The sequence below is a fragment of the Coffea arabica genome, chromosome 1e, assembly GCF_036785885.1.
Source record: "Coffea arabica cultivar ET-39 chromosome 1e, Coffea Arabica ET-39 HiFi, whole genome shotgun sequence".
Taxonomy (NCBI): domain Eukaryota; kingdom Viridiplantae; phylum Streptophyta; class Magnoliopsida; order Gentianales; family Rubiaceae; genus Coffea; species Coffea arabica.
Genome location: NC_092311.1, coordinates 57,089,738 through 57,116,030, shown reverse-complemented (window position 1 = coordinate 57,116,030; position 26,293 = coordinate 57,089,738). Strand labels below are relative to the sequence as shown.

General features: G+C 37.7%; 3 protein-coding genes across 4 annotated transcripts; 1 reads left to right on the top strand and 2 right to left on the bottom strand.

Moving 5' to 3' along the window:
* Positions 1-14: 14 nt before the first annotated feature.
* On the bottom strand, positions 15-11,637 carry LOC113734225 (sister-chromatid cohesion protein 3-like). Of its 2 annotated transcripts, none has more exons than XM_072067638.1 (22): positions 11,108-11,637; positions 10,777-11,002; positions 9,887-9,999; positions 9,690-9,782; positions 9,362-9,522; positions 9,041-9,277; positions 8,111-8,255; positions 7,829-8,007; positions 7,535-7,674; positions 7,318-7,460; positions 6,221-6,394; positions 5,223-5,384; positions 4,936-5,136; positions 4,720-4,857; positions 4,392-4,592; positions 4,120-4,264; positions 3,518-3,624; positions 3,205-3,342; positions 1,672-1,937; positions 1,455-1,579; positions 800-1,108; positions 15-421 (listed from the first exon to the last, which is right to left on the bottom strand). In XM_072067638.1, exons 1-22 carry the CDS (start codon positions 11,150-11,152, stop codon positions 408-410), a joined length of 3,462 nt encoding a protein of 1,153 aa, XP_071923739.1. In that variant the 5' UTR covers positions 11,153-11,637; the 3' UTR covers positions 15-407. The 2 variants fall into 2 exon arrangements, with proteins under 2 accessions (XP_071923739.1, XP_027116436.2); XM_027260635.2 differs by having other exon boundaries at positions 7,318-7,445.
* Positions 11,638-12,073: 436 nt separating this feature from the next.
* LOC113734233 (NPL4-like protein 2) lies at positions 12,074-16,009 on the bottom strand. Its single transcript, XM_027260647.2, has 2 exons — positions 14,705-16,009; positions 12,074-12,643 (listed from the first exon to the last, which is right to left on the bottom strand). Exons 1-2 carry the CDS (start codon positions 15,686-15,688, stop codon positions 12,389-12,391), a joined length of 1,239 nt encoding a protein of 412 aa, XP_027116448.2. The 5' UTR covers positions 15,689-16,009; the 3' UTR covers positions 12,074-12,388.
* A 3,405-nt stretch (positions 16,010-19,414) lies between these two features.
* On the top strand, positions 19,415-22,325 carry LOC140015344 (rho GTPase-activating protein 2-like). Its single transcript, XM_072067635.1, has 4 exons — positions 19,415-19,967; positions 20,814-20,934; positions 21,048-21,398; positions 21,505-22,325. The coding sequence occupies exons 1-4, from the start codon at positions 19,588-19,590 to the stop codon at positions 22,120-22,122; spliced, it is 1,470 nt and encodes a 489-aa protein (XP_071923736.1). The 5' UTR covers positions 19,415-19,587; the 3' UTR covers positions 22,123-22,325.
* Positions 22,326-26,293: the final 3,968 nt, after the last annotated feature.

Genomic DNA, 26,293 nt, shown 5'->3' with positions numbered 1-26,293 from the left:
AATTCCCATTGCACTGGACCAAACGTGTAATATTGGAATTATTATAATTTCAAGTAACAAAGCCCCTAAACCAAGCAGCCCCTCAGTTCTTTAAGAAAAACGGCTCTTAAAATTTATCCCACCAACAACAAAAACTGGGACAGTAGTAACTACCATAGCGGAGGAACTCGGTAAATTTGCTCAATACCACCATACAGATGATAGACAAATACACGTCACATCATCTCTAGGAGAAGAAAGACTTCAACATTCTAGCCAATTTGCTCAAGATACGATACTAAATCTATGATATAATACAACTCACCATGTACACAGGTAGGGCACTTCAAAGTGCAAAAGCATAAGGTTGGGAACACGGTTGGCCTAATAAATTAACCAAGCAAAAATCTGAAAGCTGGAAAACCATGCTAGCTGGAAGCCCCTGCATTGCAGAAAATAGCTGTAACATATAAACATATATGTACACACACACACACACACACACACAAAACCTCGTCCTTATCATTCAACTGATTTTGATGGAACAAATATTTCAATGTTTTGTAACTGCTGTCAAACATGGTTTATCAACCATTAAAGCTGTTTGACCAAATCCTGGGCTAGAAATTTTGAAACAAGTAAAATCTAGCTTATAAAGGAGTACTTTTCAAGTGTCCTCGCACAAATTTTTTCTACTTTAACACAGTCTGACGGGCAAGCAATTCATTAAGTCTCTGGGTAACTATAAACACAGACCCACACAGGAATACTGAAATTTATACCTGAGTAAAATTTTATAGTACAAGTCACGAACTTATACCTGATGTTCTGGAAGCAGCCAAGTCCCCTGCAGCTCTACTAGTGTCCCCCGTTTTAGCTTGACTTCTCTTTTCCTCCCTGGAAACCCTCAGTGCCCTTAACTTGGATGATGATTTAAAGGACCGTATCAAAGGAGCGTCCTCTTCTTCCTCTTCTTGCTTCTCTTCTTCACCTTCAGCAAACTGATCAGATTCACTGATTGAATCTTCTTCTTCACTTGAACTATTCTCATCAAAGAGTTTCTTTCCTTGTAAATTCTGCTTTTTTCTTGGGCGACCACGGCGTCTCACAGTTGTCCCTTCTTTCTCATCTGCAAATCAATTGTGTTCTCATAATATTAAGCAATACATCCCAACCAGCTCACTTTATTTAACCATGTATGAAGAAATTTTTGGACCATATTTCACCCCTCAATACCAAAGAAACTCTAAAAAGAGCCACTTTCAGAACCCAGTTAACGATCAGAAGCAGGTACCCAGTGACTTGAAGAATCAAAATCAAAACTCATTGCAAGTGCAACCGTTGATGACAAATTCAGAGGTTATACTAATACAAGAGAGAGACAATCCAAAATTAAAGAATAAAGATATAACTTCAAAAAGCTAACTCTAACAATAACACAGCACTGAAAACCCAAAGTGCAATCATAGGAATACCTTGTAAGCCCTCATCTTTGTCATACTTCTCACGAAGAGTGTCAACAAATGCAAAATATGGGCGCCAGCCGCTGGGATCTTCGTCGGTGTTGACGTTTTCAGTTCTTTTTTCAACATCTTTCAGCCTGCTCATGGAAAAGCAAGCATTAATGTGATCTCTAATGGACTCTCCTTCAAAACATTGGGCCAACATACTGCCAAGAAGTAAAATTCTTACACATCCAGAATATCGGTTGGGGGAAGTTTGGACACAAAATGCAGAACAGCGCCATCCAAGAAAGACAGTTGCTTTGGTGCATCCCTAAATGCATACTCAATTCCAGCTGAGACAATATAAAGAATGTCCGATCTATACTTGTTTCGAGAAACGCCGACGAAAAGTCCAGAAAGCCGAGCAGCCAGATGTTTACAGTCCTGAAATGACTTGCTCGCTAGGGAATCATCACGGCCAGTAGAAAGTACTACCAGATGCCGTTGATAGGCCTATTCTCACCAAAAGCACGAGATATAAGTATAATTGAAGTAGAAATAAAGCACAAATATCAATCCAATGACAAAATCCAAGAGTATGATCTAATGTTAACACACCTGAACTGTTCCCCATCAGTGAATCACTTGGAAAAAATTCATGTATTTTTTCATTCTTCTTTCAGTTAGTAACATAAAACAAGCTATTAATTTTTTTCTTAAAACCTTCAAATTATTATCTCTTACCCTGTTGTCCACATTCTCTATGTAACTTTACATTCTTCCTGATAAGCAAAGCATAGATATTCTTTGCATGTTTGCATATCAAACTATTTGATTCTCTCAACTAAACAGATAATATTTATCATCCAAAAGCATCTAAAACAGTGACAATTTTGAAATATCCATATTTATAGTCTAAAAATTAATGCTACTATTTATGTAATTTCATCCACAAGCATGCAGTCAGTTGACAAACTGTATCTGATGACATTAAATTGCTTATTCAAAAGTGGTTTACTTTTGAATTTCTGGTCAGCAGACAGATAATGTAAATAGTCCTTCAAACCATACAAAATTCCTTGCTACCATAATTTAGAACATCCTAGACTCTCCCCTCTCTAATCATCCAGTCTTAGACTTGAAGATAGTTGATATTAAATATGGCCTAGATTACAATACATTCGATTGTTCATTATCAACTTTACATTTCTATATCCACATACAAATATTTCTTAAAACAGAAAGTAACTACGGGCTAGTCAGTATCACTTATAACTCCAAATCCAAGTCCACCACAAGCATTCTACATGAAGATGATCAAATTTTGCTGGATATAACACAAGCATCCCGCAGGCTCACATACATGTAGAAAAGAAACTAAAACCCGAATCCACGTGTACAAGAATACTTTCTTCTCCAGCAAGTTTTATTTGAGAGATAACTCCTGTTCTCAATTTGTAAGACAGCATAATTAAAAGTCCTGATACAAGGTAACTTCATACAGTAGCCTAGCAATTCTATTCCTGTTGTGTCCTTTCCACCCTAACCACAGTACACTAATACAGAACAAAGTTTTGAAGATATAGCAAACAAATGAAGATAAAAGGTATCCTGATAAGAACATATTTTCTTTGACTTCATTCCTTAACTTACAAATCTGAGTCAAGACTCACGTTGCAGGGAACTCTCAGCTAACAAAAGTAAGATAAACAATTCTGCTTCCTAGACACAATTATTAAATTATTAACCTGGTTGTCAATGATGAACAACAAAGTCTTACCCTTTTTAAAGCATCTAGGAGAATAATTGACATATCACCATCTTTTTTCCGTAAAACAGCAATTAGATGCTTTACAATCTCAGCCACACTCGTTCCATGCATCACAAAATGAGAGATAATCTCTGAACCAAGATAATCCTGCACTCATCAATTTTAGAAAACAAATTATCACACCATTTTGCCACTAAAAAATCAAAAATTAATCATAGACAATTAAGCAAACACCCGGGCAGAAATCATTATTTCCATTCCCCAAGCAGAATTGCCAGACATCCTCAACAAGTATTAACATATGGCAGCATCTGTAACTGACCTTAGGAACTGCTTCAGTAGCAACAACTTTCGCAGCAGCAATCATAACGGCATCACGATTGGTCTCCTCAACATATTCCTTGTTAACATCTTCATCTTCTGTTTCGTCTGTTGCATGTTTGCAGGAGAATGATGTTTTAAAAAACTGTGCTGAAAGCAACAGTTAATGTTGGTAATTTTATGGGCAAAATAAGGATCACGTTATTTTTTGAGTCTTCACTACTTTGGCCCCCGCAAAATACAAAGTTGGGAAGGACATGTTAAAACTACCTCAGAAAAACTTTCAAAGAAAGATTTCATAAAAATACATTAAGATGGGAAGACAAGATGAGTTTATCACGCTATCATTGATATTTCATCATTGTGTAAATTCATGCCTGGCGATAACCTTAAGAGTGTAGTTTGGATAAGGAAATTAGAAATTTATGATCAGCATCACAAGAAGAAACTGTACGGCAAATACAAACTCCTACTGCACTGGGACACTGATTGATTATAGAGTAAAAGGTACTAAGACAAATGCAGAGATCACAATCCAACCCAAAGCACAACAAAAATGAATTGAACATTCAACAACTTTTGTTTACATAAAGCCCAAACCACCTGAAACATGCAGTTGTTGCTCACACGTTCTCCAAAACTTTTGAAGAATGGGCTCAGATGGACAAAAGCCTAGACTTTCCAATTTTGTTGAAGCATAATTATCCATTCTGAACAAGCACCAGATTTCCGCAAGTATTGTACATACCTTCATGAAGCATAAGACCAGTTAGCCCAGAGAGATTTCAAAATATGTGAACAGCTTATTTCAGCAAAAAGCTGTGCGACAAAATAAGGTGGCTGAGCATGTATACAAGTTCAAAAAGGACGTATACCCTGCATGCCAACTGACTTCCGGATTTACTCTCTTCTTCATTTTCAGGATGGAGTAGAAAGTGCTCAAGTTGTTCACACAAGGTAGTGCGTTTCAGCAGAAGGGAGGCCACTGTTGCCTCAGAGACTTTTTCACTAGTTATAATTGAATGCAGCGACCAGGCAACATGCATATACATGTTAAGAAGAACGAAAGAGATGACCTGAATTATCACGGGCAGATAATATCATGATAGATAGATAGACAGACACAGGGAGAGAGAGAGAGAGAGAGAGAGGGAGAGGGAGAGGGAGAGGGAGGGGAATAAATCAGGTTTTCACATAACTAACCTCCTCATCTATGTTTCTGAAACGTTGAAGGATCAGACAAAAATCATCATACAAGCTATCAAAACCAATTTGTCTCAACAACTGGAATTCATATAACCTTTTCAAATTTACGAGGAGAGAGTATTCATCATCACCATCCTGAAGAACTAATGTATCAGCTTTTAACAATTGCTTCAAAACGTCAGGAAACAAGATAACTCATTGTCTATATTTTACCGCAATTTCTCTCATTGCTGATCTAAATTTGATGATAAGCTCATCCTCAAGCTCTTTTAATTGATTTTGTGCAAAATCTTGTAACTCTCCTCGGCTCTCTGTTGCACAGTAGTTGAAAGCTTTGACGCAAGATCTTAGAGCATCTTTTTCACCGTGCTTGAAGAATGCTTCTTTTACAAGCTTAAGTATATTTTTGAAACTCTAAAAGTACAGTTAAAAGACAAAACATCAATGCTATCAAAAGCTGCACTAACTATTCCATTCAGGAGACGTGTAGTGACACCAACCTGCTCTTGTCTCTTTAGTGAATAAAGTTCAAGATTCATATGAACAATGATTTCCACCAGAAATGGTACTTTTTCCTTGTCAACCATGAATTTGCGAAGAAGCTGAGGATAGTTCTTCATCATAGCAATAGTAATATCACGTCTGTTGTTGTCAAACATTTCCTGTGGTAGCAAGAGGAAAACTAAACTTTAGCTATTCAACTTTTAGCTTTTCATTCATTCCTGAGGAGCTTTCTTTTATTTTATTCTATTTTTTTATGGATTTAATAGGGAATTTGGTAGATAATTTATTTACTAACATAGGCCTCACAGTAAACTTGACATATAAACTGCTTGATTCAGTTCAAAGTATCTCTGAAGAAACTGCAACTATTCAAGAGAGCCAAAGCTCAAAGAACTACAGTACTTAATTTTCTTCTATTCCAGTGCCACCACTCAAAAGGATTAAATTTTCTGGTTGTCTATGTTTTGCATTGAAACAGGAGTTAGCAAACTCATGCGAAAGGGATCAAGCAAAAGTTCACTAAATTGAACCTTCTTAAAAACATTCTCCAACAAGTAAGCTTTTCAAACAACATGGGCATTCTTAGATGCATTAGTCTAATTGACAATAGATGGAAGGTCCAGAGCAAAAACAAAGGACCTAAATGTCTTATTCTGGTTTATACCAAGAAAGACATACATTAAAGAACCATGAAGCATAAGATGCATATCTACGACTGAGGAGCTTCATAGATCATTCTTAATGTAATACTCAAATGCAAAATAGATAAATCATGAACCAGCATATGCAGATGTGTCAAGGAATCACATGATCCTCTTGAAAAATCTAAGGATAGGAAATCAAGGGTCAACTGATATATAAACAACAATAAGAACAAGTTAATTCCTTTTGTTTTAAGCAGAACTAACCTCTAATCTACGAGAAAAAAAAGGCATTGCATCACAAAAGGATGACTGATGAAGTATATATAGATAAATTTCATGGAAAAACTCACTCGTTGAGCTTTAGTATAATACTGCTTTCTATTATCAGTGGCTGGCACAATCCTTTCTCCCACTGCCTTTTTAATAGATGAGCAAATAAGTCGAATCAAGCTTGTGGCATCCACATCACTTAGCTCAGAAGATGGATTTTCATCCAAAAGCATAGAAATGATACACTTCCAGTCCTACAACAAGATTCATGTTAGAATATCATCAACATTCATACAATACCTTCCACCAAAAACCTCTCCACGCATACTAAGGAAAGGAAAGGAAAGGATACCAGTGGAAACAAAAGGAAAGGAGGAGGAGGAAAGTGGTTTCCGTCCATCTTGTTTGGATTAAGTATGGAAGGAAAAGAAGGAAACATTAAATGTGTTGTTTGGATTGAGGAAGGTAAAGAAAGGAAAGGAAAAGTTCAAGTGTTAGTTAATTTATAAGGAATAAAAGAATATTTCAAAAAAGTTTAAATCATTGCATTTATTTTAATTCCTTTTCCTTCAGCAACCAATTCATATAAATAACTAGACCCTTTCCCGCCGCAAAAATCAACCCCCCAAAAAAAAAGATACAACTAAATCCCTCCAATTCCTTCCCCTTCCTTGCCCTCCCAATTGGTCAATTGGTGCCTAAAGGAATTGGAGCAATAATCTAGTAGAGGACCAAACCAATCCTAAGGCAAGTTGCAGAAGGCAGAGGAACATCAGGATTTAGTTGCACTTTCATCATCCATATTTCTGTGGCTTCTTTCCCTTTTAAGATGTCCAATTTTACTATACCTTGGTGGGTTATGGGCTAGCACTTTCATGAAGAGTGGCCACTACCTACTTACACCAAATGAAGGGATTTTCCACGTGAAAATCTAATACAATCCTTATACAGGCTCATCAATTTCCTAAAAAGACCTCTATATATTTTTTCCTTTGCTCACTGCCCATTCTCTCCCTTAGTCTCCTTCATTTCTTTCATGAAATGAGAGAGTATTTCCCAATCTGACCTTAGAACAAGTAAAATATTTTGAAACAAATATTGTTTAACAATCCATTTACTTAGATGTAAGATGTGGCTAATGGCACCAATTCAATTCAAATTAAGCTGTGCAACATACTTTCATGGCATCCATGTACTCCCAGACGTCATCAATTACATATGTACTAAGAATTTGATCAGTTGAAAACTCTCGCAATATCTGTAACATTCTACTAAGATGAACCTCCGAGGAATCATCTTCATCACCTGCAAAAGAAAATTCTGATTGATGCAATCATGCAAGCACTTATATAGATGCAGGTAAAGCAAATGTAATGAAACATAGTTAAGGAAACCTGTAGATTGGGAGCTATTAAATTTCTGAGCAATCAAATGATCATACACTAGTGCCCCAATGGCACGCCTGATCTCTGGAGGCTCATCAATTAATAAGTCATATAAAGAACCTAATTCTTCATCAGGAACAAGTTGATGTCTGCAGGACATAAGAAAGACAACTTATTAAGCAACAGCCCCCACAAGTACATGCGACCTTGCAAAAATAGCTATTATGCTTTCTTCTACTTTATCCCAAGCCCCCACCCACCACCTGGAAAAGAACAATCAGTGATTCCTAATTAGAGCAATACCTTAGTAGTTGTTTCACAAGTCCAATAGCACATACTGCCACAGAAATATCAATGTCATCAGCAAGCTCAAGCATCCGTTTATAAAACCTCTCGGTGAAGAGGCCAAGGGATGGGACATTATCATCCACTTCATAAAGATTTTGTAGCGCAAGGACAGAAGCTTTTCGTACACCAGAACTCTTCAAATATAACCAAAATATCAAGCAAAAATGAGTTTTCTGTACCTCAGGCGATTTGCAAACAAAACACACGATACAAAGCTTGATTAGCAGAGCAGCTTACTTTGTCATTCAGTGTCCATCCCAGATATTTCAAGTACAAATCCTGGAGGAACAGTGATGGATATAACAAAATCCAAACACCAAGAGACTGAATGCATGACATTCGGATTTCAGGATCTATATCTCGGTACCGGTGTACAAATAACCTATGGAAAGTAATATGTATAATGCATTTAAGAGAGCAAGAACAAGAAGTGTTAAGAACCTCTGCATAACCTACATCAGATGACAAAGAAAAACCATGCACTCTACATGGGAATATGTATAGGTGCATTCACAGATATATAATTTTTGTATAGTAGTTTAAGTTATAAGAAAAAACCAAAAAAGAAAAGAGTGAGTTGAATTGAGGCAAGGAAAAAGCATGGCTTGTCTGCAACATTGATAAGCCAGTGATTGAGGGGAAAAAGATCAAACCCAGAGGAACCTGGCACTAAAATTCCTTATCTGAAGTGAACCTTCACACACAGTGCAGTTGAAACTAATAACACTTGTAACAGTCAAGCCAACAACACTAGAAACATTTCATTAGCGAATTCAAACATCCCATTACCTAGAGAGGCACACAACCAAGACCACACTTACAGCAGTTATAGAAAATTAACTTCAATACATATCTTGCTAATTTAAAACTACTTCATTCCATGTGAAACGTCTTCTTTTATTTTTTTCATTTATGCCAAAGTTAAGTTAAAACTATTTCACACAAAACTTTTTAACCGCATGCTCGGGGGCTACATCTGTACCATCTCTAAACAATATGAAATTTTCAACTCTTTCTTAATTTCCATGGTCTGTAAAAGTTGAACATTCATTTTGAGAGAAAAGTTAGTCAAGTTGCATAATAATAATAATAATAATAAAAATAATAATAATAATAATAATAATAATAAAAATAAAAACAATGTACCCTACAAAAACTGGATCCTACCCAGTGAATAGTTTGCGCATCATCTCCTCTATCATGGTTACCCTCTCATGTGTCATGGATAGCCTCTTATTGAGCGACTCCACACGGGGCCCATCAGTTCTTTTTTTCTTTTCAGCATTTAATTGCCTCTGAGTAGTTTCTCGCTGTACACCAAGCATCTTGGCAACATTTATGAGGGATGTAACAAGCTGAAGCCCCATCAGTGAAGCAACCTGACGGTAAACTCTTGGAGGAGTACTAAAATCCAAGGGCATAAATAACTAAATTAATTAGATAACTGAACCAGTTAAAGGGCATTTGATAACAATGGAAATCACATACCATGATAATGCAATTATGTAGTCCATACACTTGTCAAATAAGCCCTGATCAAATAGTGGTCCATTTTGACACTCAACAACTACACTGTCCCAGAAAGCCACAAGATTATCCTTGAAAATCTTGAATTCCTTCTTTGAACTTTGATAATCTTCAACTGCACCCTAAGATTTCATGATAATCATGGAAAACTAGGTGCAGAGGTTAATGTATTGGATGATACACAACTTTCAGTCTAGAACATAAGAAGTATGCTAATGTGAAAATTTTGTTCAGAAAATACAGTGTGTATATGGAGCATAGAAATTGTAAATCTAATTAAGAAGGATACTTTGCTAGCCAGATTAACAAGAGCAACTACTACATCGTCAACATCAGTCTTATCCAGGAATTCTTCTTTAATGTGATACTTTGCTCCACATGCCTACATTGTTGAAAGTTTCAAGCATGGTTAACGCATCATATCAGACCATCAAAAGAAAAAAATGGAAGAACTTTAGAAGTTCAAAATTTTCAAGAACAAAACACCTCAAAGAGCATTGTTAGAAGTTCAACTGTTGCAGGCTTTGGATCTTTCTCATATCTTTCAACCCAATGTTTAACCAATTGAGGAATTTGTTTCCCATTCCCTTTAATAATCTCTGCAATTCAATTGAAGTTCATCCTCTTAGAATCAAAAAATAAAATGTTTACCAAAAAAAAAAAAGAAAGAAAAATCCTCCTAAATGAGCGCACACAAGAAGCACGTAAATAATTATGTGATATTAGCAACCAAAATAACTTAGGTACACTAAAAGACAATGTAAACAAAGCAGCAACACATAAACATCAAGAATTTGGAAAATGCTTTACTATTCAATAACTGGACAGATAAGCTGGACTTTGTAGATTTCTTAATTTTGCAAGTCAAACAATCAAGTTACAGGTAAAAGATCATAAACTGACATCGAGTAAGGAACTAAGCAAGCTATAAAAGTCATTTCTCCAAAAAGCCGTTAATAGCAGAAACTACAGCTACAAAGTTCAGAGCCAATTGGGAAATCGCAACATGATGAACTTGGTATTTGCTCTGCAAGCTAATTTACTAACTCAAGTAAACTGCAAGTGAAGAAGAAAAAAGGTCCCCTGATTGGAAAACAATTTATCACGTAGAAGAGGACAAGTTGTTGAATGAGACGGTATAACCAATCAGACAACAGTTAAGCAACCGTAAAGTTAAATCTAATTGTAAGAGTACCAGTCATCGACAGAAAGAACTGACAATTCTTAATTGAAAAATGGACCAAAAAGGTCTTGCAAATCCACAACTCCGTAGTGTAAAAAGAAGAATCCTCTAAGGTCGAGGAACTTGTGAAACTCTTCAAGGAAAAAAACCACAACAAATAATCCACGGCAGTGGTAACAAAAGTGAAATATACCAATCAAGCGCTGGCTTGGCTTCCGTCCGGAGGCGGAAACACCAACAGCAGTAGCCCTATTTCTCTTAGCTTTGGAGCGAGATTCTTCAAAATCGTCAGAAGACTCCTCTCTTTCCTTCTCCTCGTTCTCGCTAATTTCTCCACGAGTGCTATTGGCGGCCTTGCTGTGGGGGGCCTGTGGTTGTGCTCGGTCGTCGTTGGCTCTAGTCTGAGCCCTAGTTCTTTTCTACTTGGGAAAAAATTAACAGGAATTAGGCAACTAACCGGAAAAGATGAAGATATACGGACCTACACCAACCAAAAGTTAACTTGGAAAACAAATAAAACTAACCGAACGGCGAGTGACGATCTCCGATGCGACTTGCTCGTCTTCCATCAAAAGTACACACGGCTACAGCCTCCTCTCTGTTTGCCGTACGGCGAGAGAGAAATACTAGCAGTGAAAGTGAATGAGTATGGTGGGGAGCGGAGAAATGGAGCTTTGCCTAGGGTTAAAAATTAGTATGAGAGAGCTATCTAGAGTTTGTGATTTGTGTGAATGAGCGAAGTTAAATCCCAAACCTCCCGCCAACAAATTCAGGAGAAGGTTTAGAAATATGCTGCTGCTCCTACACAACTTATGCTTACTAGCAGTTCGTCTATAATATCAGTTAAAGAGGGAGGAGCGGAAAACCCCCCATAATACGGTGACGCTGTCTTGCTTCAGAAGCCTCTCTGTCCAAGACGGACAGTGGTGCTTGCCGCTGTAGAGCTGGGGTCCGGTCCGGTCCGGTATAAAATTCCTTTCCTTTCTACTCTTTTTCGTCCCTCCATGGGAAATTTGCAAATTTGTTGAGCTTTTTCTTTCTGGATTTCTTGAGTATTTTTTTTTTTAAAAAAAACTATCAGTTGGTTTGTTTGAATAAAGTATTATTTTAAATAATTACTATAATATTTTTTATAATATGATATATATAAAATACTTAAAAATATAAAAATATGAATTAAAAAATATATTTACATTGCAAGAAAATATTGTTTAAAAATATTTGATATCCAAACAAAGCCACGTGTGTATTATTCACTCAAGACATCGGCCTCCTGCGACTTCCACGTAGACAACTGTCTAAGCTAATTAATAATTAAACCCAACACTAACTTGACCTTAATATATAGTGTAATACCAAATAATGTAGAATTCTAATTAGCTTGGTTTAAAACTCCTTAAAGGCATCAAGAAACCATAAGTGGAAAAAAAAAAAAAAAAAAAAAAAACCACCATCTATGACGAGATTTTAACGAGTTATTATACCTAAGCTGAAGGTTTCAAACGACTCTTTTTCTCATTATCTTAATTCACATAATTTACCCCTGGATGCATGTACTTGTGACTTATATAAATACAAAGTACATTGGGCAGACCTGCAACTATTACCCAAACAAATTCTGCGCTACAATTGTCGGATCCACGCTGCACAAGTCAATTGCCATGGTACCCATGTTTACGTGAAAGCATCGGGGCATCAGGGGTTTACTTGGACTTCCATTAAACCAGACAAACATATTGCTTCCTCCCTGATCACCCGAAGATCTCCTGTCATGTCGGCCTTGGCAATGAACAAGGTGGACATGATCAGGATGCGCTAGCCATTGATTCAATTAGAAGCTGGTAACCTTCAGGAACAGCTGACCGTGTCTGGACACATTCAGCCAATGCAGGGACATCAGCATTGATGTCCAAAAACCTAGCCAGCAAGAGTAGCAGATGGAAGTCAGATATTCGCTTCACAAATGGGAGGTTCTTTGCTCGGTCCAGATGGTTTCTCAAAGCTTTCATGGTGACAGGATCATTTCTGTTCTCAATTGGAAATGTTGATGAAAGAGGACCCTGCATCATATATAATAATTGGTGCGTGTTAAAAGCATCTTAGAATAGGCATGCAAATCTACGAATTTAAGTTACAACCACAAATTCAAAAATAAAAATTAAGGTGAAAATATCCTTAGAAATACAAAACCAGCTCAAAGAATAAAATCAATGTACTTCACCTCAAGGATAGCAAGTATAGAATTACTCAAACAAAAGACCAAAGGTCCAAAAGGAGGTACAGTAACCAAGTCAAAATCTAAAACATACAACCATTTCTGATGTAAAGTTCTCTAATTTAAGCATTCATAGCAGCAGCATGCCTATTGCAACTAGGGCTAAGAGCTAAGGTATACAAGGTAAGCAACGCAACACACAACATAAGCAATTAGTAATGACTGATCCAATCATCTGTACATGTGGATAAAGCCGGTTCGAAAATGAGAATGCTTAAATTATACAGCAATTACTTATAAAATTGTCTGACATTTATGTTGGATGTCAAAACTTATCAGTCCTCGCCCCAAGCTCAATCCTGAACCCTAAAAAACTCCTAGTTTTCATCACCTTGCCATCCTCCCTTTTCCTGATTAGTCTAGTTAGACAGTATGCAATACACTAATAGCAAATAACTCAACATACAATAAAGAGATGGCATCATATAACACATCAACTGAAATAGCCATTGGGATTGTATACCTGTGGCTTGTAATCACCTAAGAAGCTAATCATCTTGAAAAAAGAAAAATATGGGAGAACGTTAAACTAAACCCCATACTTATGCATCGTACAACAGAGCTACCACAAAATTGAAGCCTTTTCCAGCACTTTGACACACATTTACTTTCATAAAACTACTTGCCAGGATTGAACATTACATCACCTTGCCATTCTCCCTTATATGCAGTTCATTTACAAATTAAATGATATGTCTTGTGAACATCACATCAAGCGCAAAATAACCTGTCATAACGCATACAAGGATACTTGTATTTAACTAGTTATTTAATAAGAAATCCTTCTTCAAATACAACTTAATATAGTTCAAAGAAAAACTGGAAAGGGATACAAAGCACAAAATGATTGTCCGCTCTAGATAAATCACAAGTGCATATAGACTGGAGAGAACGAGAAAAGATCAGAATAGCAAAGTAGAAAAGAAAGTTCAACGCTTCCAGATCCAATAAAGATATATTATGCCATGTCCTAGTTCTTAGTTCATGTATGTAAATTATTTGAATGGCCTTGTAAAACTGAATGCCATGGATAAACTTAGGACATAGTATACTTTTTCCTTTCTACCTGGTTCCAAATCTACATTGCTTTGGAAGCCAGCTAATCTCAACCAGTGGAACCGCATCTCGGCCTATCAAACTCAAGCATGCTAAGTACTACGCACCAGCCTCTTGTATACTTCCTAAATAGCTTCTTTTTGCACTGAAGCACAACATAAAACCATTGTTTGCTGACAAACCTAGTGAAATAAAGCTCATAGCAGCTTAATATTATCAGGCAAGCTCTTGCAAGATTAGATTTTTCCTGTCAGCTAAAACCATATTCACTTGGTACATTCATTTGACAAGAAGGTTAGTCTAACATTCATTCATGATCAGAATAGCTTTCAAATGAAAAAGAAAGTAGGAAAGCAGTATGAAGCTGAGATGGCCGCTACAAAAGCCATACCAATGATCAAAGATTATAAGTGCTAGTAATTCTCTCATCCATGGATAAAGACTCCAGTAGGCTAGCCAAAAGAGGAAACCAAAAAGATGACACGGTTCAAATTCAAATCCTAGACATCCACATTTAAGATGACTTCCAAGTTACAATAATGAAGGAAAAGTCTGCTTGTATTCTACTAAGTCGAAAAGGAACCAAAACGTCCACAATTTTGGAGCAATCAAATTTCTCCCATTTTGAAGGTCAAGCAACCGAGATACAAAAAAAGGAACTAATGGCTTCTTCTCTCTAACAATCAGAACACCATGTATCGCAAAGACACTTAAAAAAATTCTACCGCCACCACCCCCATACCCCAAACAAAGACGAATCTTTCAGACATAAACAATTGCTATGATGTACCTGGTGATCAAAAATCTTGACAACGACCAAGAAGAAGTCATTGTCAACCTCTTTAGTATCTTTCACTCCGACTACAACATCCTTTTTCATTCTAGATAGCTTCGGATCAAGCCCTTCCGGAATTACTGTCTCAAACCATCCTTCCTTGAACAACCTAATGCACATATCGCTCATCTGAAACGCCTCAAAATGCACATTAGCAAGCCCATCTTCATTCACCTCCAGCTTCACCACCGCCGTGACCCACTCCTTCAAATCGCCCTCAGCGTGCAGCTCAGCAGCCTGCAAAATCTCGGCATTGGACATGGTGAAATCCTTCTTGTCCTGACTAATGGTCTGCGTAAATATAAATCCCACTTTCCTCATCCCCAACCCAGCAGCTATCGCTTCCACCAGTTTTTCCTCATCTGGATCGCGCAAGAGAATCAAATTCTCATCCGTCCCCTGCTGCGGCGGCTCGTATATAAAATCCACCTCCACTTTTCCCTCCGGAGACACCGTTCCGTACATAAAACCCCCGCGCTTCACCGCAAAAGCCAGGGTATCGTTTACATAATGCTGGAAAGCGTTAGCGGCGTCGCGATCGAAAGACACTAATTCACAGTGAGAAACCTCTTGGCGGGTAACCCGCATTTGCTTAGCGATAAGGTCATCCATGGTCATCTTCTTGCCGAAGGAGCCGGCGGGGTTGACGAGGGGACCACCGGCGACGGTGCGTTCGCCGTCGTAGGCGAGAAAAATGATGGAGCCGTGGGTGAGGCTGAGGGAGGAGAGTGGGGTTTGGGGATTGGACATGTCGGTGAACCTGGAGAGATCATCTAGGGTTTTGGCCAACAAGAGGTTTTGATTGGTGGAGAGGGTTTGGGATTGGGTGGGAACCCGGAGTTGGGATTCGATTTGGGATTTGAGTTCGCCGATTGTGGATTGTGGGTTTTCGATTTTGAGTCTTTCCAGCCCATCTCTGCTTCGAATTCGTAGCATCATCTTCGCCGTCGCAAACCTTTTTTCTCCGGCTAGGAAAGTTGTCTTTAATTTGGGTAATATATACCGATATACGCACGAACTAGTGGTAGGTAGTGGTACCGGTAGCAGAGCAGAAAATACACTACTATATAACGATGATATGATGAATCGTGTGCCTCAAGTTGATTATCACCTCTAAGCTAGGCGGGGAAGTTTGGTATGTTAATTACCAGAGGAGATCCCAATGGAGATCAGCTCCCAAGAGGATTAAGGAATCTCTTCTCTGGCCGAGTGCAACTTGGAACAAGAAAAGCATGGCTTGTAGAGCCGCACACGTTAACTACTTAACTCGAGTTTGTTCTAAATTCCAACTACAGGATACATCTTTCCTTTTGCTTTTTTTTTTTTTTTTGGGTCTAGCAAATTTTTTTTTTTTTTTGTGTGACTAAGGCTGTTATTTTTATGAGATTCTTTCCTATCCAATCTTCTTCTTTTCTTCAAGATAACTAATTAGTGTGTTTGAATAGTATATTATTTGAAATAATTTTAAATATATATATATTATAACATTTTTTGATATAATATATAAAATAAAAAAGTGATTAAAAATTATACCGATGACACAAGCAAATAAATTTTCATAAATAATTCAATATCCAAACAAACATAATAATGCTTTAAATTGGGTGTAAATAAAGAAAAATCTAATTATACTGTACATTAAACTTATGGTATAACTTCAATGACTTTTCAAAAATCTTTTGGAAAAGTGAAAACATGCCAATGATGCATTGATGTCCATTTCCTTACAAATTCCTACCCTGATATGTCACGCGATTGAATGAAAAATGTAAAATACACCTCTAAAACTTGAATATTATTAAGGTTTTTTCAATTAAGACAAAGGATGAGCACGTATAATATAAAGTGTGGGCTCAATAAAAATTTAATTATATCAATCCACCCTCCATCTGGCAAGGTGTTTTTGTCAATATTCAACACTTGGCCCACTCCTTATATTTAGTGTCCTAATGAAAACCCAAAAAAAAAAAAAAGATGTTAAAGGTTTGAAATTCGAATTCAAATCACAGCACTGAGTTTGTTTGGATAAGAATTTATTTGGATAATTTATTTGATTCAGTTACTGTAGCATTTTTTGTGATGTGATGTATGTGAGATAAAAAAATGATTGGGAATTGTGTGTATGATGCAAGCAAAACAAAATCTGAAATTTTGTTTCCAAAACCACAAGTTGTCCAAACAAACTCAGTGCTGCCGAATTTTAGGCTTTTCAGCCCTCACTCCTGGGGGAAGCCCAACCAAACCGAAGTTATGGGCCTCATACTACAAGGCTTCCTTTCAGATCCACACCGTAATTCTTTTGGTCTGACTTGAGTGTCGGACTCTGCAGCCCAACGTCTTATTCCTTCGCTTTGTTAATTTTGAATGGCAATACGATATGTGTGATTCACGACTCATTGCGAGAATCTTTTACCATCGACTTTTGGATCGGAGATTGATCCATTTTTTACCTCCACCTTGTAAGATTTAAGATTTATCCTTACCGTTTCACTTAACACACACACACAAGAAAATGATAAGTTAGGTAATTTGGAAGAAAAAATGTAAGTAAGAAGTTCGATATTCGAAACTTCATACATACACTTAAAAAAAAAAAAGTTAAAAAACACGTACACACGCATTTTATGATATACCTTAAATGCATTAGGGCTATAATATCCTACCATATGGTAAGAACCCCCCATCTTATTGTGGATCGTGTCTTATATATATTAGTGGGAAAAACATACTCTATGGGTATTCAAAGTAAGAAAAAATAAAACATTTAAATGTTTACTGCCCAAGCAAAGATAAATGGTTGATTGTCGTATTTGAGTTTAATAATCCATACTAAGTGAAGACTCGAGAGCCGTTGAAGCCAATAAAGCTCAAGGGACAATTTCAGAGTCCTCCCTGAGGTTTCTAATTATTTCACTTAACTCTCTTAAAGTTTTAAAATTTATATTTGCCTCCCTCAAAATTTATATTTGCCTCCCTTAAATTGCCAGTATTTGTTGTTTGATAATTAACTATAACAATAAACCCATCACTTTAATGGATTACTTTTCATGGCACTTTATTGGAGAAATAAATTATTTTTAAAATCGAGAAAAAAGTATCATCTTAATTTTTTTTTTTAAGTTTGTGTACTAGCTGAGTGGTGGAACTACCATGTTTTGGTAGTGATTTTGGGCCTTTTTTTTAGGTTAATTTTAATTTATTATTGATTTCGATAACAAAAAACACAAATAAGAGCTATGAAAAAATCAGATGATGTTAAAAGTTACAAAAAAAATGTTACTAGTTTGATGTTTGATCAAGATAGAAATTAGGGACAACATTAATTAATCTTTGGTTTTTTTTTTGACTAAATATAAGAGAAATGAATAAAAAGCAAAAGAAAAATAAATTATAAAATCCATTATTTGTATAAGCATAACAAACAGGAGAGTTTCATTATAATGGTAAGGCTAGTACTATCGTTTTAAATGGATAAAGAAGATAGGTGTAATTTTTAAAATTTTAAAAGAATTAAATAAAATCATTAAAAACCTTCAAGGATGGTTTCCGAAATAATCCCAAAGCTCAAAAGTTGATTGAAAAAATAGGTCATATGTTCATATTTTTTTTAATATAAGTGAGAGTTTTCAAATCAAAATCTCTCACTCACGCTCATTGCTCGTATTACCCAATATATTGCTTCCCCAAGCTGCGCTACGTTCAGTGTTCTATTCTCCGGTTTTTTTTTTTTTTTTAGTTGAACTTGTGGGGTTTTGGTTTATGATTTTGGCTCATTTATGGAGATTGGAAAAGAAAACGCTACCATAATTCCTGAAATTTGTCTTTTGTCCGCGGGAAGGCGACATAAAATGAGAATCACCCGCCAAAAGGCCACAAATGTTCCACGCACACACGAGCACAGCTGCGGGAAAGAAATATCGACGGTGATGGCCATTGGGCAGAACCACCACCACTCACCACCCATCACCGTCCCAATCTTATGGCCGCCTCAATTATCCATCCACGTCCCAGGCACCACCATATCCTTTACTGTCTCCAAAAACAAAACAAAAATAAAAAAAATAATAAGAGGGCAGACGCGGCGGTTGAGTTAACAACCTCCACCTACGCATTCGCAGTTCGACACGCACCGGTGTAAAAGTCTAAGACCTTGTTCGGAAATTTTTTTTTCCTACAAAAAGTTTTTTTAGATTTTTTTTGAAAATATTTCCTCAGTACTATATATTTTCTCACTAACTTTTTTTTAAAAAAAAAAATTAACGTTTCTCACATCTCACAGGAAAAGGAATAAAAATAAAAAGCTAGATTATTACTATTTGTCTACAACAAATTCCAAAAAGTAAGCGAGACGATGATGATACTCTTAGGCTGGGTCATGGGTCCCTACGAGTGGCACATCCGTGATAATGGATAAAACAGAAGGCTTAATATGGGAAGCCAAGGGGACAAAAGTAAAATTTGAAACCGAGTGGCCGTTTGAACTTTGAACTTTGGAGTCCCAACTCCCAACTCCATCCATCCATACATATAAGTCTAGACTCTAGAAAGAAAGAAAGAAAGAACTAGTCCATAGTCCATACACAGAAAGAAAGAAGACGGAGAGAGAGAACGTCCAAACTTCCTTCAAACTTGAAAATAACTCTTCATTCATTCATTAACCACCCCAACTTCCCTTCCAAATTACTCCTCAGTCACAACTACTCACTCGAAATTTTTTTTTTTTTTTTTTTTTTCACTCCTTACTTCTTAGAGATTTGCTCCTCTATAGAGCAGTTGGACCAGTCAGTGTTGAGGAGCGGAGAGATCACGCACTCCTGAGGCTGCTGGATATCAGTCAAATGAACACGACAGGCATGGTTATGATATCTAATGGAGGTGGCTGCGGTGGCCATGGAAAGGGCTCTTCCTCTACTGCTACTTCTTCCAGAGGAGGAGGAGGAGGAGTTGTTGTCGGCACAGAACAAAGCCGCCGCCAGCAGCAGCAGCAGCAGCTGTCGTTGCTGGAGTTTCTTGTAGCTGCCTTGAGGAAGTCCATGGTGTCTTGCCGAGTGGATCGGCAAGAGGAGGCCCCAATCTCCGCCGCCCTCCATCCCATTGAAATCGGGTGGCCCACCAACGTCCAGCACGTTGCCCACGTCACTTTCGACCGCTTTCATGGCTTTCTGGGTCTACCTCTCGAGTTCCAAGTTGAAATCCCCTCTAGAGTCCCCAGTGCCAGGTATCTGAATTCTGTCCTAAAACCAAGCAAACCCAACGACATTTCATCCTCTCCTTCCTTTTTTTTTTTTTTTTTTTTCCGTTCTCCTTTTGGGTTCCTAAATTTCTCTGGGCAGTTACCAAAATCTTGTCTTTCATTACGTTTTCTAATTCTTGTCTGTCTTTCTAATTCTCTCTGTATTCTTCTTCTGGTTGTTGGTTTAGATCTGAACCAGCTCACAGTCATTAATTCCTTCCCTGATTTCTGTCTGCACTCTTTATTATTAATTATTCACTGGCGAAATTTTCATAGATTGACGTACGAGGAACTGAATACTGCGAATATGATTATTTATTGAATCAGCTACAGAGCTGGGTAAACGAGCACTGACCGGTCCCCCAAACCTTCTCAAGGAAATGATGAATACACGGGCTAAAGTAGAATGTGATACTACTATCACTTACGATGCCATCTCTCTGTTATTTTCCCTCGTTATTAGCAATTTTTTTCCCAAAAAAAAAAAGGAAGGAAGAAGATAAAGATAGTGGAGCTTAACTAGTAGTAAGTACTAATTCTGGTAGGATATGTTATTCGCGTTGACATATTTCTGAGAATTGTAATATACAAGTCAAAAGGAGCTCTTAACAATAATTGATCTCTAACTACACATCAAGGCCATTGGAATTTCTCGCACTTCCCGAAATGGTACTGCACTGTAGGGTATTCATCAGTCACGAAATGGTAATGCGCCTTAGGGATTGCAATTTACTGTTTGCTTTGGCGGATGGGAAGATTAACGCTGCAAGTGATTCTGGATGTTATTTCACTTGATTAACACCTGACACATTGGTCGTTTTGTTCATGCAGTGTGACTGTATTTGGAGTCTCTGCGGACTCAATGCAGTGCTCTTATGATACAAGAGGCAATAGTGTCCCAACAATTCTCTTACTGATGCAAGGGCGACTATATGCCCAAGGTGGTCTCAAGGTATAACGAATCATTCCTATTTAACAATTTGCAGCCTGAAAAGGTTTTCGTGATACTAGTATGGCTACTGCTCGGAGAGTTGTTTTACCATATGCACTTCAATGGTTTTACAGGCAGAAGGAATTTTTCGCATAAATCCAGAGAATAGCCAAGAGGAACACGTTAGGGACCAGCTCAACAGAGGCAATGTGCCAGACGATATCGATGTTCACTGTTTGGCTGGTCTTATTAAGGCCTGGTTTCGAGAGCTTCCATCTGGCGTGCTTGATGGGCTCTCCCCTGAGCAGGTCTTACAATGCAACACCGAAGAGGATTCTGTTGAGCTTGTAAAACAGTTGAACCCAACTGAGACCGCGTTGCTAAACTGGGCAATTGATCTCATGGCCGATGTTGTCGAGCATGAGGAGTCCAACAAAATGAATGCCAGGAATGTTGCAATGGTTTTTGCTCCAAACATGACTCAGGTATGTATGTCACCGGTTAAAAAAAAAAAAAATTCTCATTATTCTAAAACCATTAGTTTTAGTTCACCGCTGATTGACAGTTTCTCTATTCTGTTGTTTGTTTCAGATGTCTGATCCGCTGACAGCTCTTATGCATGCTGTTCAAGTTATGAACTTGTTGAAAACCCTCATCATGAAAACCTTGAGGGAGCGGGAAGAAACAGTGACTGAGGGGTGCTCGCCTATGTCATCTCATTCATCAGATAGGCCCAGCGGAGAAGAATTTGAGAGTCAACAAGAGGACATGGAAACGAGCTGCGAATCGACAGGGCCAGCAAGTGATGATGATGAACCTGCCAATTACAGCCACAGCAGCGATGAAAAGGATGAAATTGAATCGGTAAGTGACATCGAAGAATGTTTCTTGAGGCAATTGGATGAGAATGAGAGTGCAAAAAATGGCTTTAGGAAACAGTTGGAGGGGATTCTATGCAGAGACCACGGCAGTCCCATTAGCTGCTGCACTTTCGGTGGAGATTCTTACCCTTTTTCTTCTGAGAGCAAAACAGGGAGTTCTTGCTTGATCACTGATGGAGAAGATTCAATAGCTCTGGGGCTTAAGGCGCCTGACATGAATGGAATGGATGCAGATGGCGGAAATACCGCCAATGATGTTGAGAGGGTAGAGCTTACGGCGGCACCCACTCCTCCAGTGCTGTTGGGGGTTCTAACTGAATCTATCTGATTGTGTCTCAGTGTCTTGACATATTGGAGATAACACATCTTTGTCCAGAACTTTACGTGTGTTGCCTCTGCAGTGTTTGCATTTGTAAATTGCATTTGGTTAGGCTCTTGTCATACGGTTTGCTAGCAGGTTGCTGTTCAGCTTGGGGCTGAACTTGTTTGCTTGCCTTGTATTAGTAATAGCAAGGAATTCTAACATTGACAGTTTGTGGTGTGGCATGACAAGAACAGCATAGAAAGAAAAGAAAAGAGAGAGAGAGAGAAAAAAAGGCATCTTGTAGTTTTGCAGGCCGCAAGTCCTTTGTTCGGTCATGCTACGTAGTTTAACCCTTAGGGGTTAACTGTAAGACTGACGTTTGTTTACAGTGCTTTGCTTAAATGTCACTCAATTCTATTATGAATTCTTTCCACTGCCTGCGGACAATCATGTAGCAGCATGATTATCGGGTGTCGGAGTACCGAACACTTTTAAGAGCATTCTACGCTGATGTTTCGTGCTGGGATTTCAAGTCAACGGTGGTCTTTTTTGTCCATCAGAAAGAGTAGTGAATGTTGAATTCGCGTTCTCAGAAGGACTAATTCTAATGCTTCAACCACGACCGGAAGCACTGAAGAGCGACGGGCTAGTTCCTGTGGGTGGATGACCGCCCAAGCAATAGAGGGAATTTTGTATGGGAAGAAAAGGTCTCCAAACGAAAGTAGCAAGTAAGCAGTACATATTTGGACATAAGAATCGGACATGATCGCGATCAGCGTCCACTTTGCAACTTTTTCAAGATTAGACAGCCTTGAGATGAGGCCAATGTTCTCTTTATCTGTGAAAGAGGACATTACTATTCAAGCAAGATACTACAGAACAGCAGACAAAAAAGAAGGAATAGAAAAACAGACAAAAAAGAAGGAATAGGAAATCGAGCAAGGTAGATATACATGTAGTAGTAGTATATTGTACTGAAATCGAGCAAGGTAGATAAATAGAAGTATTTGGTAGAGTCCCTAGTTAGTGTTCAATGCTTAAAATCTTGAATCTCAATCGGTCTGCTTAAATAAACTCCGTGTGAATTGTGACGGCTGGCTGACAAGTTTGTTGATGCCAAAGACAGGGAGGAGATGGAAAGAGCATAGAACCCAACAACGACCGGGCACCAAATCCCGGCAAATGCAGCAGTTGTGTGACCATCGTATTTTGACAGCCCAATAAAGGAGAATTGAATGCCGAAAATAAGTGCGCGTGTGGAGACCAGACAATTCTCATATTCAAATTAGAAAAGTAAATCAAAGAATCAGTCTAATGCTAAAAAAAAAAAAAAAAAAAGGAGGTCTGATTAATCAGAGAGCGAAGAAAAAATGGAGATGCAAGAAGCATAAATCGCCCTTGATGAGTGATGATAGCAGTACGTAATATATAATTATTTAGATGCAAGTCTATGTACAGTTGTGGTCCTGTCCTTTTGACCAGTTGCCCTACCAAAAAAAAAACACTCTGGGAAATTTAACAACATTAATGGAAGTAAACAAAAGGCGATTCATAAAAGATAATTAATCTTCTACCAAACTAAACCAGGAGGGAGATTGTCTACGTGCTGGTGTAAGATTAATCTTCAACACTTTTTTGTCTCGCCCAAAGAAAAGAAAGAAAGAAAAAAGGAAAAAAAAAAAACTCTCAGAATTGAGGCCCCAGTGCCGTTCAAGATGCCAAACAGGCTTCCCAGAAGTGGCGATCCTTGTCCCTTTCATCCAACTTCTTCAACTCGGCACCGCAGACCTTGAGTTTCTTCTTGTTCCTCTGCCCTGCCACCGATTCCGCTTCTAATTCTGCTGCCTCCGACTCGTCACGATTCCGTTTGAAGACCACCTCCATGTAACAATTAGCCCCGCTACTTTCAACGTCCTCATCCTCGCACTCGTCGCGCAAATGTGACGCATATTCTCCCGCTTCTTCTCGCTCTACCTCATCGGCGTTAGCAACATAAACCCCCCCGGTACCCGTAGGGTGATCAAAATCGTTATAACACGCATTCTCGCAGCTGCAAGAAAATGCATCATCCTCAGCTAAACCGGCCGTCGCTTCATGACTTGATCCGGCGTCATCTGCACCGTTAAAGCCGGAATCAGCCTCTGAATCGCCGGTGCTCTCGAAAAGCATGCAGGAGAAAATATCCACATACTTATTAGTCCTCCAATCCATACGTGTCTCTTCCGACTCTGGAACTAAATCCATCCTCTTTTTTTTTTTTCCCTTTTTAAACAAAAAAGAATGTTAAAGAGAGGGAGGGGGTTGGAACTTGGAGAAAGAAAAACGGCGAGATGAACATGAATGTGGGTTATATAAAGGTTTAGGAGGAAGGACGAGAGAGCGTTCTGGGATGAGCTGTCTTGTTTGACACTCGGAAAAAGAGAGGCTATTTAGCTGTAGCTAGTGGTGCGCTGCTCAGCCCATATTTGGCTCTGGAGAGTTAATTTGTACGTCCTTTGCATTTTTGCGCATGGACAATTTGGAGAATTTCTGCATTTGCTTTTTGTAGCTTTGCAGTGATGACGATGATCCCTTGTAAAATATAATGATTGGTCGGTTTTGGCTTTTGGAGATGCGGAAAATTAACACTAACACGGCACCCTCGCTCCACATCTAGAAGAATTCCATCATGTCATACAAACCAATTGCTCCACGATGACGTTGAACCGAACCGAACCTAGTGTTTCTAGAAGCAATAATGCAGGGAAGGAAACCCGAATCGGCGACCCTACGTGTTATTACCATCCAAGTTTGGACATGTGCTAAAACCCAACTCTGCCCGCAATAAGAGAACAGAAAAGGTCATCGCAATTCTTATTTTCTTTCTTTACAGTCGATCCCGAAATTAATTGCATTAATCACTAATCTGGACTAGTAAATTTCTAAAGTGGGCAAAAAAGGATGCTGAGAGCCGGAGACTAATTCCAATGTCCCAACTAATGATGGATTATTTGGTTTGTTTGGATAGATTATTACTCCCTCCGTCCCATTTTGATAGTCCTGTTTCTTTTTTCACACAGTTTAAGAAAAAGTAGTAGTTAACTTTGTTGGAAAAGTAAATTTAGATTGCTATTTTTCTAAAATACCCTCACATTAAATATGATACAATTTTATGGGAACTTGAATTGATGGTAAAAGAAAAATCAACTCTCATTAAATGGGGTAGGTTTATAGTAACAACTACTTACATTGAATAAGGGTATTTTAGAAAAAATTAAAATACAACTACATTCTTCAATTGGAAAGTGGATTACAATTTGGGACAGATGAAAAAGAAATACAGGACTGTCAATGTGGGACGGAGGAAGTATTTGAAATACAAATAATTACTGTAACACTTTTTATAATGTGATGTATGTGAGATAAAAATATTTAAAAATAAAAAAAAATAAGTTAAAAAAATGTATTTGTAGTACAAGCGAAATATTATTTGAAACAATGAGATATTCAAATTAGAGCTGATTAGTTGACAGAGAATTGCTAGGAATCTTTTGTACTTTTTCATTTGTACGCTTGTCGTAACTCTTACGTATGCTGTTTGTGCCTTAGATTCTTAGTTCAGTTCCCAGTTTGGTTCCGTTTACTCAAAAGAACAACACGTTTGAGCTTGACGATGGCTTGAACAAGTCTTGCGCATCATGACCGGCAACGGACTGAAGGATCAAACACTTCAAACTATTATAAAAAAAAAACACTTCAAACTAGCACAAGATTTTATTTTTGTTTAAAAAAAAAAGGAAAACCAAAAAACATTGCATGCTACAGCTTGTATGTGGTATCCAAATTGCCCAAAAAAGTTAAATGATCAACAAAAAGAAATTCTGGGCATGACCCTTTGTAATGTTTAGTTTTTTTTTTTAAAAAAAATGTTTGAAACATTGGGTGAATTCATTTCTAAATGTTCAAAAATCTTGAATGTAAGAGACTTGCCCTGTTTGATAACCCAATTTAACACTTAAACATAATGGATTTAGACATTAATATATTAAGACAAAACTAATTAATTAACAAAAAAATAAAATATTTAAATTAATTAAGTGATACTGAATTTTTTAAATAAAACTTGCTCTAAAACATAAATAATAAACTATTTACTTAATGTAGTTACATTAAAATATATCAGATTTAGCACGTAACAATTCAGTAAATTAATGAA

Bases quoted from the DNA above. Each gene is read 5' to 3' on its own strand.
- LOC113734225 (XM_072067638.1), bottom strand. From the start codon at position 11,152: ATGGAAGACGAGCAAGTCGCATCGGAGATCGTCACTCGCCGTTCG. The intron at 5,385-6,220 runs GTGAGTTTTTCC...TTGCTACCACAG, and splicing joins ATTATACTAAAGCTCAACGA to GAAATGTTTGACAACAACAG. The intron at 1,938-3,204 runs GTAAGACTTTGT...TGGTGAGAATAG, and splicing joins TCCTAGATGCTTTAAAAAGG to GCCTATCAACGGCATCTGGT.
- LOC113734233 (XM_027260647.2), bottom strand. From the start codon at position 15,688: ATGATGCTACGAATTCGAAGCAGAGATGGGCTGGAAAGACTCAAAATC. The intron at 12,644-14,704 runs GTACATCATAGC...TATATGATGCAG, and splicing joins TCAAGATTTTTGATCACCAG to GGTCCTCTTTCATCAACATT.
- LOC140015344 (XM_072067635.1), top strand. From the start codon at position 19,588: ATGAACACGACAGGCATGGTTATGATATCTAATGGAGGTGGCTGCGGT. The intron at 19,968-20,813 runs GTATCTGAATTC...TTGTTCATGCAG, and splicing joins TCTAGAGTCCCCAGTGCCAG to TGTGACTGTATTTGGAGTCT. The intron at 20,935-21,047 runs GTATAACGAATC...ATGGTTTTACAG, and splicing joins ATGCCCAAGGTGGTCTCAAG to GCAGAAGGAATTTTTCGCAT.